Source organism: Tauraco erythrolophus, chromosome 5 (assembly GCF_009769465.1).
Source record: "Tauraco erythrolophus isolate bTauEry1 chromosome 5, bTauEry1.pri, whole genome shotgun sequence".
Lineage (NCBI taxonomy): Eukaryota > Metazoa > Chordata > Aves > Musophagiformes > Musophagidae > Tauraco > Tauraco erythrolophus.
In genome coordinates, this window is record NC_141469.1 from 3,035,874 (window position 1) to 3,048,230 (window position 12,357).

Below are 12,357 nucleotides of genomic sequence, written 5' to 3' on the forward strand. Positions count from 1 at the left end.
CCCTGCCCATGGCAGGGGGGTTGGAACTAGATGATCTTGGAGGTCCCTTCCAACCCAAACCATTCTATGATTCTAGGTCTGTTCTTTCATTGGACTTAACGTATTACCTTTGTTTACATCTCTCAAAATCCATATAATCCTCCAGAAGGCATTTCTTCCCTTTTTTTCCCCCCCCTCCAGTGAAGAGACAACGTGCCTGATTCTTTATTACATTAGCAGTGATGAACTGCAGCTAAATGACTCTTGATACACAGCAGCTAAAAATCTGGTGCTCTAAATATACTGACAGAAAAGCAGAAAGCCCACTTGGTGGAATTAAAACCTCTCGTCATAATGGAGTAGCAAATCCTCTGCAAAACACGCTCCGTTCTGAAGGTGAGATTATCTTCACAAACTGTGGGGAGAGCGATCTCCGGCAAAGCAAATCCTGGGGCATCCTGAGAGTTGATCGCTTCTCCGAGAATCATCTAAATCCTCCCTTTGCTTTTGTGGTAACACTGAACATGGACATTCGACGAGTTCTCTTGTCGCTCCTTTTTGGGAAAGCGAGGCTGGAAATTTTGTGCTGCTCTAAGGATTGCTTCCATGTGGTGAATAGTCTGGATAAGGATACTCCAGCAGACACAACAGCATCTCCTACGTGTTGACATCGGAAGTGGTAACCACAATGGGGGCAAATTTAAACAACAATATTTCCTGGCTAATGTATTTGCAATGAGCTTAGAGCAGGATATCGAGGAAAGGAAACCAGAGGGCTTTTAAATAACAAGATCAGCTTGGGGGAGGACCGATTTATCTAATCCTTGCTTTCTGCATCTGGGTCACTTTAAATAATCTGATGATTAAAAGGTAGCTCCTCCTTTTGTGAGGGCCTCTCACCCAAGCAGCAGTCAAAGCACAACCTTAGCAGCTAACGGGGAACACGTTCTATCCTAAACTCACTTGCAGAAACTTTAAAATTGAAGGGAAAAATTTCTTTCTTAGGTGACTCCAGGATACGATAGTTCCCTTACAGTTACTCAAGAGGAGGGAATTGTATTTCCTCATTTTGCCTCTTATTTTTCAGCTCTTTGTACCTCAAGCACTTAACCTTTGTCCCATCACCTCATCCTAGGAGGTGTAACTCTCCGCACAAGGCTAACTTTTTTTGACCTTGTTTGGAACGGAGGAAGGTCAGGATGGATCCGTTCCATACGGTAAGCGTGGTCAGAAGAGCTCAGCATCATTGCCACAGGCGACAGTCCCCAGGAAGACTCAGTTATTGAGATCATTGTGGTCAGGGTATCGTCACACTTGGCAGGTTAATATTCCAGTTCTCAGACATCTCTGATGCCTGTACGTGAGTCAGATGGTACAACCTGACTTCAAGAGAAAGCAATGAAGACAAATTTATCAAAGGGAAGGGTTGGACTGATGAAATCTGGAGATGTTTCTTCCTGGGAAAAAAGACCAAGAATTGGCCTAAGAATTCCTAATACGTCACAAAAGTAGACACTCATTGAGGGGAAGATGACAAAAAATAATTACTGTTCTAATGCAGGAGCAAACTCGGAATAGGTTTGGGGTAAAGAAGTGATCCAGCTGTGAAAGGAGGATACCAGTGGGCTCAAGTGAAAGGGTGATGGGTGGGTGTGGGGGCGTGTGTGAGAAAGAGTGGTAAGTGGCCAAATGCCACTTCCATGGTTCTGCATTCTGAAACATTTCAATGCCCCTGAGGCTTGATGACAAGTACAGAGGAGGGTCACGATGATGATCCGAGGGCTGAAGCACCTCTCCTATAAAGACAGGCTGAGAGGGTCCAGGTTGTTCAGCCTAGAGAAGGCTCTGGGGAGACCTCCTAACAGCCTTCCAGTACTTAAAGGGGCTACAAGAAAGCTGGAGAGAGACTTGCTACAAGGGCATGTAGCGATATGACAAAGGACAATGGCTTTAAATGGAAAGAGGGGAGATTTTGATGAGATGTAAGAAAGAAATTCTTCCCTCTGAGGGTGGTGAGGCACTGGAACAGGTTGCCCAGAGAAGCTGTGGATGCCCCATCCCTGGAAGTGTTCAAGGCCAGGTTGGATGAGGCTTTGGGCAACCTGCTGTAGTAGAAGGTGTCCCTGCCCATGGCAGGGGGTTGGAACTAGATGATATTGAAGGTCCCTTCCAACCCAAACCATTTTATGCTTCTATGGCTTTTTCTCAATTCCCCACTGAAATTCAGAAGTACCTAAAGGATCATCTAACACAAATCACCACACATTGCAGAAGATTACATCATTCCATGGGATGTCCTTGTTCTGCTCTGCACAGAAATGTAATCAAAGTTCAAAAGAAGAGCCTGGACCAACCCCAAGGAGATCTGCTACCTGCTTTACATTATGGTTTGTACCGTCCAGTCCCCAGACAAGATTTTGTATCATCAAAGTGTGCAGCTTGGTCAGATGTACATGTGACCAAAAATCACAGTCAAATCAAGGACAGAAATGGCAGAAATTGATTTTTTACTTGATGACTAGATCTGCTCACTGAACTATGAGGAGAGTCAACCAAGTAAAGGTTTTACAGACATTCATTACATAAATATATTTTCTCCAGCAATCCTTGTGGCAAGAGGTGATTCTAATTGAGCCAAACGAGGCAACACTTTGCAAACTCTAGAGGTGGAGTTATGTCAAAAAAGGACCAGCATCTTCTAGATCTCTGGCCATTTCTGGGTTCGTCCTCATTTCTGCATTTGCCTGAAACATACTCAAGGAGGATGTCAGCTCTCAAATCAAATGCATGCGGGTGAAAGTGGAGTCATTCAATTAGTAATCACTGTGCAATTAGACTTTGTATCAAAATAGAAATTACTTTTCTAAAAACAGCAGCGATGACATATTAGCTCAACAGACTTCTTAGAAGAGGAAGATGAACAAAACAGCTCCGAAGGCCAACATGAAACTGAAGGGCAAAGCAAAGCAATCTAATAGAAAAACAAAATCCATAAAATCCAAGTCCTGAATGCTTAACAGTCTCGGAGAGCACAGATGGGGTTTGTAATCTCAGCACTTACAATGTTTCTAACAGCATTTTCTGAGATAATTCTGTTATTTTGCTGTTGCAAGGAACTGAGAAGCCGGCGTGGTGCTTCAGATGTCACTGGTGGCAAGTTTTGACAAAGGCCAGTGTTTTTATGCAATTCAACAGAGCAAAGCGAAGGAAAAACAATAAACTGAATAAGTTTGAGTTGAGAACACTCTTTTATCGATCAGTTTGTCATTAGTGAAGAAATGTTGTCACTGTGGCAAATTGTCATCACTGGCAGTGAGAATGACTTTGACAGATACCAAGTTCTTTAAAGAGGAAGTCACAGAGCAACCTGAGTAACTTCGCTGGCGTTAAATCACTGCCAACGAACGGCATTTAGCAGGGGCCTAAAAAAAATAAAGTGTGAAATAACAGAGATGCCAAGGAGAGGACGTAATATACCCTCAATATCAATATCTGTTCAAAAAAAATTCAAGTGTGACAATAAAGCATCTATTTTTAAAAGTGGAATTGAGAGAAAAATGTAAGAAAGAGAAATGGAGCATCTCAGTCATAATCGCTCACTCTTTTACTGAATTTTACCTTTAATTTGTGTTTTTGTTCATTTCTGACTTTCTCAACTAAGCTCTTTCCTGATACGACGTTTTTCCTCTCCACCTTTTCATCAACAACATATTTCCTGACAAAAAAACCTTGAGTATTTGAGTATTCAAACATATTCTGTTCAGCCATTCTCTTTTCCTTTTCCTATATAACTTCCTATTTTTCTTTTTTGACCAGTTGTAGTTAGGTATGCTTGAATATTTCTTGATCTTTTATCATAAATCACATGTCTATTCTTGATGAATTCTGACATTTCTGTTTTTTTCTTTTGCTAACATTTATTTTCTATGGCATATGAAAGGGCAGCATTCATTACCCTCATTCTATTCACGGGGCATAAATTACCTTTTTATTTAAGGTAATAAATAATAATAATTAATAATAAATAAATAATTCCCTTCCCAAGGGAAGCCTCTGGAAATCAGAATGAAATTCTTAGGAGCCTGCTCAGAGCCCTTACCAAAAAAAATAAATACATCCTTTCCACCCATCCTATAGGCAACATACGTTCATTCGTATTCAAATTACCATCTGCATGGGAACACGTATGTGAGCACTTACACACAAACAGTATTCAAAGTGTTGAACATTATCAACAGATGATGATCCAAGGGCTGAAGTACCTCTCCTATAAAGACAGGCTGAGAAAGTTGAGGTTGTTCAGCCTGGAGAAGAGAAGGCTCCAGGAAGACCTTCCAGCAGCCTTCCAGTACCTGAAGGGGCTACAAGAAAGCTGGAGAGGGGCTTTTTGCAAGGGCATGGAGCGATATGACAAAGGGTAATGGCTTTAAATGGAAAGAGGGGAGATTTCAATGAGATCTAAAAAGAACTTCTTCCCTCTGAGGGTTGTGAGGCACTGGAACAGGTTGCCCAGGGAAGTTGTGGCTGCCCATCCCTGGAAGTGTTGAAGGCCAGGTTGGATGAGGCTTTGGGCAACCTGGTGTAGCGGAGGGTGTCCTGGCCCATGGCAGGGGGGTCAGAACTAGGTGATCTTAAAGGTCCCTTCCAACCCAAACCATTCTATGATGTTACCAAAGTTTACTCAACATTTACCAAAAAGAAGACAGACCGAGGTCACGCGCCTTTCTCTCCATGTGCCATTGTTGACCATTGGGCTCATGACAGTGCTTTGATCAGGAAAGCCTATGACATAGTGGTCTCTACAAAAAGACACCTTCCACTGGCAATGCCCCCTCAGCAGAAGCAGCAAGAGTCTCTAATATCCCATCCTGCCTGAAGCAGCTATTATCCATCTCTTCTCGAAGAGTGCAGAAGGCCAGAAAGACACAATCCAAAGGCCCCCACAGCTGGATCGCGCCACATTACCCGCTCAAGTCAATAGGATTTGTTTAATGAAGACAACGTGGCACAAATCTAGGACATAAGCATCACAGCAGTTTGAATTTATCCTGTCTGGAGGCAAACAGTGAGTAGTACTGGAAGAAAGATGCCCTCCATTAGATCCACTCAATTAATTCAAGTAGCAAATGCCTGTTAACAGGTCTGCGTACATCACACAGAACAGGCAGCGCTAACAATAAATGTGTTTAAAACTAGAATACTGTATAAAATAATACCTGTGAAAAAAATTTCCAATTCTGGTAGGATTTTTTGTTTGTTTGTTTCAATTTAGAAAACTTCATTTATTTTTCCAGCACAAGGAAAAACCTTTATGAAGACTTTTTGAGGGATAATGCTTCATAAAAGTATCATTTCTACAGTTACTTCTCTTACCATGCTCAAAATCCGAACATTAAAGACATGACTTTATCTTCTTATACACATGAAAAGGCTGATAAATGTATAAAGAAATCATCCAGTTAGGTCATTATGAAAGGAGTTTGCTAAATTTTTGAGCAGTGGAATTACAACGCTTCTTATCTTTAATGGAAGTAGAGCATGGGGAGCAACTGACCATCAGTTGTCCTGAGACAACTCTTCAGCAGTTGCTTTGGAGCAAAAAGCATAATAAAGAAAATATTTGAAAAATCTTAGAGTCAGGAGCTTAAAGATCTTTTCAATTTCCCTCTCTTCTCTTAAAATGTCATGAAGGTAAAGACAAACCTATTCATTTTATAAACCGATTCCTTCATCTCCTGCTCTCTACTTACTTTCCACTGTCCATCACAAATTTATAACATCAAACAGCAAAAAAACCCTCTCCAGGTCCCAGCTGCCCAGGTCTGGGCAAGCAAGATGTGGAGCTAGGCAGACTCAGGATGGACTCTGACAAATGAAAACATTCTACAAACTGGTCTCTGTTGCTAATGATCAGGGAGTGAGCTACAGAAGAGGACTGAGAAAAGCATCTCGCGCAGGTCCAGCTACACCTTCTGAAACTGTCCTCAACTGCATGGTTCAATCAAGTCACTCTCTTCTTCTACTCACGAAGCCCAGCAAGATTCAGCTAAGGGCCGTTATCTTGCCTAGACAGTAAGTGCTAGGAAAATTTAATTTGAAATTAATCTTCCCCTGAAGCGTAACTGGTTTTTCTCATCGTCTTCGCTTAACCGTTAGAGCAAAAATGGGTTTTGTGGTCACTGAACGACGCAGTAGGACTCTATTTGAACCCTGTTAGTTAGCTCCATGATTGACTTTGAGAACGTCACAAGCTGACTAGATGCTTCAGGAAGAAGCAGTTTCTTTACCATATATAGTCCCCATCTATACCATCTGTTCAGTTCTTCATAGCCACAGTCGCCAGAGTTAAGGTGGCATTTACAAACATGAAGTCATTTATTGGATAAATTGTTCCCAATCCTTTTGTGCAGCACGTTGTTCGCTGTGGATCAAGCACGTGCCGTTTCCGGCTCCGAGACCACCGCAGGCGGCTGCCACTACAGCCTGGCCAAACCAGGGAGAGAAGAACCGGCCATCGGTCAGTCTCTGCAACGTCACCGCCTTCTCCGGTAGCTTTTGGAAGTGGCAATAACAGGGCTGGTTTTTACAGCTGGTTTGGCTGCCAGTACAAGGTGAATTTCTCCAGTTCAAATGTACATTCCAGATTCTTGGTTTAAATTATTTCTGATCACATAAAGTGAGTTCAGAAGCCTGGAGTAAGTCATCCACAAGTTTTTAGCCCACAAATAACCATGAGAAGCAACTGTATAAATCAAGTCTTTGAGAAATTACCTGCTTCGTTACTGCTCACCAAACTCAACTCAAATATAGGATGCAATATTTCTATGCTTTGAAAAATTTCCGGAACAATCTGTTCAAGTACACTAGGAATTCCTAAAAGATTTCAACCACCAACAACACAAGTTCCTGTATCACACAACGAGCATGTAATGACTTCGATTCGTTCTTTACTTTTATTCTACTTACCAGTGAATGCCAGGTAAACCTCAATTTGATTGAATTGTCAGGCTCTGACGTTTGGAAATGCTGCCTAACATCTCAGGTCTACCTTATAAAATCTCACCAAACAACTTTTACAAGAGAGAAGGGAAAATAACATCATACCTGAGATTGTGCATTAATATTGGCTCCTTCCTTAACCAGAACTTTGACAACTTCAGCTTGTCCTGCTAAGGATGCAATGTGCAGGGCTGTATTCCCTTTCTGTTATTGGGAGGGAAAAAACGAAAGACATAACCCTTCTTCAGGAATCATTTCGACCAGCAGTTCTTTATAACATCCATGTTCTAAGTACAATTTTACCTTACAGTCCCATCATGTTCCATAAACATCTCATGGGACAAACTGGCAGTTGCAGCCATGACAATTTCTTGCCTAACGTAACTTTGGAGTGGAAGTACGGAATGGGATTGGAGCATGGGACAAACTTCTAGGTAAAGCTTAGTAGGGGCTAACATTTTTTTTTCATTCAGGTCCAGAGATCTAGATGAAAATCTAGAAGACCTAAAATTCAAGCTGTGAATCACATGTACAATGACATTTCCCAGTACAAGACCCGACCGGCCTTCTAAACAGAAGATACATCTTTTTTTTCTCTTCTCTAACTGGCATAAAATTAAAATACAGATTTTTGAAAGGCGTAAACTTCAAGAGATGCACTGCACAAAACAGCAGCAGCGCGGTAGAGCCTTCTATTTTTTCCAGGCCAATGGCTCATCCTGGGAGCAATAATTAAATGGCTTTATTAAAGAATGAAGGTTCATGAAACTAAAACAAACCCCAAAGTCCTATCTAGAACCCGGTGGTTCTACCAACAGCTTCACTGAGGAGTGACTTAAAGTTGTTTTTAAGGAGAGAACTTCTGTTTTTCCATCAGTGACGGAAATCATGAGTTCAGCAAGAAGCTCTCTGAGCTGAGGACCAAGTGTTCCCCTCGATGGAGACCCTGGGCATCAGAAAGAGTAAAAAACAAGAGAATGCTGCAGGGGCACAGTGGTGGCAACTAAAAGCAAAGGCTGAGCACAGCCAGCCAACCTAGACTCTAAGAGTCAAACGTAACGTCGTCCAAGCCAACGCAACTGGCCCATCACACGGAATTTACATAAACGAATAACACACGGATTGAATGTTTGGGACACATGCACATGCCTGCCTGTGGAAAGGCTGAAGGCAAAAGAACTGAGCACACAGGTGGTTTTTCCATTGTGCCCTTGAGTGAAAAGGCTCTGGATATGATACAGTCATCGATTTTCACAGATTTGGAAAAAAAAAAAAATTTACTATTTGGAGTTGTATTCCCTCTCTGTAATGGGGACCTTCACTAGAAATAATGACAAATCTGGCACTGCTAAAACCTTCTGATGGGTCCCCTGTAAACACACTGTACAAATAATAATCTTTCCCTCTTCGTTTACTACCAACGAGCTTCAGTGAAGAACACAGACTCGCAGGCTACAACAGAAATAACATTTTAAATATCAGTGAGATATTCAGATTATCATCTTATTTTGCATTTCTTTTTCTACGTTTCTCCCACGTATTTGACGCCTTCTTTCTGTGAATAAACTTAACAGACATGCATGAATTACCTTAGTGGCAGAATCCACAGCCGACCCTCTTTCCAGTAATTCTTGTACCAGTCCCACATGGCCTTCTTTAGCTGCCAGGTGCAGAGCATTGAGTCCATTCTGTAAGCACAAGGGCCATATCAGTTACAAATATCAGCTCTGAAGACACACATTCCTACCTTACCCGGGCATAAGGAGGAGATTAATAGCTGGAATACTATTACATCTCTTAGCTGACTGTCTACATAAGTCAGATGTTTTGGACTTGGCTATTTAAGCCACGGCACTGTGTGACCAACTTCTCCAGTAACGTTTTTCTCATAGCAACAAAGACATCAAAACAAACCACGTTTTGCAAGTATCCATAAGAGATTCCTTCCTTTCTGACAGTTTCACATTGCCCCAGACTACAACACCTTGAGTATCTCCACGGAGCCCGTGACGTCAAGATTTGAGTGTCTATCTGCCTTCTCTTTACTGTAACCTTATCTAGCCCCACTGAGGCATCATCAACGCAGAGAAATCACAGGACTTAGCCAAATTTACACAGGATGTATCTATTCAATCAGGATTATCCCAGGCTGACGTAGCTGTCCTGAACCCTGGACTCTACTCCTGTCCTCTGGAATAACTAGTTATCAAACAGAAAACCAAAAGCACGACTATGGTTGTCAATAACGTGCAGCTCGCAAATGATATTGATCCTTGACTTAGTAGCTCTGCTGGTTTCTGATGATCAGGTCTTCATTCAACTTGGGGGTTTTGTAACCTCATTCAAAAAGGAAAAGAAAATTCATGAAATAAGAGCTGGGATTTAAAAAAAAAAAAAAAAAAAAAGCAACTTCAAGTTAGCATCTAGATCCTTTTCACATTTTAAACAGGAATAGGATACTTTTATCTCTTAGAAATTCCAGCCATGGAGAAGGTATCTTTCTCTTCTTGGTACTCCTATTCCACCCAAGGGAAAAACAGAAAATGACAGCCCATTGTACCTGAATTGCCAACCTCTTTTTCACAATCCCACAGTATTTTTCATGGCACATCAGGCAGGTGACAGCAACTGCCGCTGCCCTCAAGCACTCCTCTGGTTTCCATATTGCACGCATCACAAGCCATACTCAGCTATACTTAAATTCCAAAATAAACAAGCAGCAATTTGGTTTTTCATTTGTCCGTTCACAGAGGCAGTGCCAGCTTCTAATTCCCAGTAGGATTTTGTAGTGTTTAGCGCTTCACGGGAGGCATTTCTTGGGAGTGGGTCCAACGGCTGCGGACACAGCGACCCAAGAGCACTTCTGAAGTAAGACCATTTAATTCCACGCTCACGTAAGCCGCACAGGTGGATTTTGTGGTCAAATTCAGAAGTGCAACTACGAGAAAAGCCAAGGAATTGAAGGAAGGCTACATTCACAAGCTGCCAAAAGAAGAAGAATGCCCTTAGGCAGCCTGGAAGTTAGGAAACGTTAATGAGAAATGCGGTTCCAAATCCCATTATGTCAGTAAAGCAGCAGCAACCTTATTCCAGAGGAACCTTATTTCTCCTTATTCCAGAGGAACACTCTTACTACCGAGCTGCAGAGCCCAGAAGTGACAGTAGCACCATGCCCTGGATCAAGGAGAATTTTTTAGCCAAAATTACGTGGTGAGGTTGACCGTAATCATCAAGATGAAGAACGACTGTACATGTCAGGGAATTTTTTGCGGGCTGAAAACATTTCATAAAGCTCTAAACTTCCTTGGTTTTACATCTCAGTTGAGTATTAAATAACCATAACTACTACCTACAGTGGTTGAAAGCTTTCAAGCAGTATTTTGTGGGGAAACACGCAGCGTTCTTCTCGTCAGAGAACAAAGACCCGTTCTCATATCTCATCTCAGAGATTCAGTCATCAACACTTTCTTGGAGAGCATGGGTGGTAACTTTGACTCCTTACAGTTTTACACAGCTGCTGCATCGCTTTGACACGTTGCAAAAATTCTGTGAGCTTGTTTGCAACACGTGACTTTTTTTTAGTCATTAAAACACGAGCAAAGTCAATACGTGAGGTCCAGTAAAAAGGACCTACAGAAAGAAACTACAGCCTAAATACAGTTCCTACGGCACGCGTTCCAACTCCGTAATTCCTTAAATAAAGGAGAGCTGGGGCAAGCAGGAGCAGGAGCAAGAACTGCACGATAAATGTTGAGCGCCAGCGTGACTGAAGCCTTAAAGCAAAGCTTTGTTCCTCCATAATCAGAAGCAACGCTGTAATTATTTCCCAACCCACGTGGCTGATCCCTGCTACTTATGATGATGGAAGCTCAGATGGAATCAATGCAACCCCTTCGTTCCCTGCCAACTGGATTCTTGTATTTTAGAACAACAAAGGTTTCTGACACTTTATTTTTTCCCCTCCCATGCCCACTCAAAAGTTGTGGGTTGGGGGGGCAGATGAAATTAGCTGTCTGCTAAGCCAAACCGAACAGCATAGGGACCACTCCTCCCCAGAAAACATATATACACCATAGAATCATAGAATGATTAGGGCTGGAAGGGACCTTCAAAGGTCATCTAGTCCAACCCCCCTGCAAGGAACAGGGATACCTCCAACTAGATCAGGTTGCTCAGGGCCTCGTCCAACCTGGCCTTGAACGTCTCCAGGGATGGAGCAGCCACCACCTCTCTGGGCAACCTGTTCCAGTGTTCTACAACTCTCATGGTTAAAAATTTTTTCCTAATATCCAACCTGAATCTACCTCCCTCTATTTTAAAACCATTACCCCTTGTCCTATCACAACAGGCCCTCCTGAACAGCCTCTCCCCATCTTTCTTGTAGGCCCCCTTGAAACTACCTTTCTTTCAGAGGCTCATTTGTAATTCTCATAAAAAGAGCACAATACCAAGACTTGCAAGCTCAGTTCTTCAAGCGTTTCCCTGCAGAGCCTGATTCCCTCAGTTCTTGTTCTCCTCCACCACTGAGCTAAAGGCGTCAACGTTTTGCATCTCGTAGAGTGTTGCCAAGGTGCACACGTACCCCTGCTGCTTACAGCACTTGGTAGAGTGTCACCCTACGTATTTTCACCACACCAGGAAAGCCCACGGATTTCTCGCACATCATAGAAATCATCAACTTTTTTCTAAGCCAACAGAAAGTCGCTCACTTTTTTTTCCCGTAAAAATGGCACTAAGTCTCACTGCTGTCTTCTGAACATCACACAAGGAAGTCCGTGCTGCTTCTGCCTTTGTACTCAGTTGCCTCATGGAGTGATCTTCATGGAATGGAAGTTCTTCAGTCACTGCCCAGTTCAGCATCAATCCTGCTGTGCTGTTTGCTCCTTCTGGCACATCACCCACATCGCTGTGATGTCCATCAGCAATAATGGCTTATGCTATTCCTGTCTCACCCTGTTGAACCAAAGCAAACTGACCCCACCAAAAGGTAAATGATTGGCAGAGCATCAGATCAACCTATAGTTCAAAGAAGACCTTAAATCTGCAAAGTCAACACTGCTCCAGAAGTGCTCCTGCTTCTCCTGTCTTCTCTTCTGCTCATTTCTACCCCCAGACACTTTACCACAGATGAGGTCCCTCATGCAAAACGCAGCATGGCATGGAAGCATGACCAGCAAGCCAGGGCAAGGCCAGGATTGCTTTTTCTGTAGCCGTATTGACTCATTAAAAAGACAAAACACTTCCTCAGCAGTTGTCTAGCATCGCTGCAGCTTCACTGACAAACTGCGATATGGGCACGGTACGAGCTTTTACATCCTCCCCTCTAAGCTCAGCTGTCACAAGGATGGACAAGAACCTGGTAGTCCCAGAAAGCTTTAC

General features: G+C 42.6%; 1 protein-coding gene across 2 annotated transcripts in view; it reads right to left on the reverse strand.

The window, feature by feature from the left end:
* The window catches only part of ANK2 (ankyrin 2), a 172,257-nt gene that overhangs the window by 139,348 nt on the left and 20,552 nt on the right, over positions 1-12,357 (reverse strand). For both annotated transcript variants that reach the window (XM_086612093.1, XM_086612094.1), the window contains exons 3-4: positions 8,568-8,666; positions 7,084-7,182 (exon numbers count right to left, since the gene is read on the reverse strand). In XM_086612093.1, the coding sequence (XP_086468219.1) occupies positions 7,084-7,182; positions 8,568-8,666 (198 nt within the window). The remainder of the gene's footprint in view (positions 1-7,083; positions 7,183-8,567; positions 8,667-12,357) is intronic.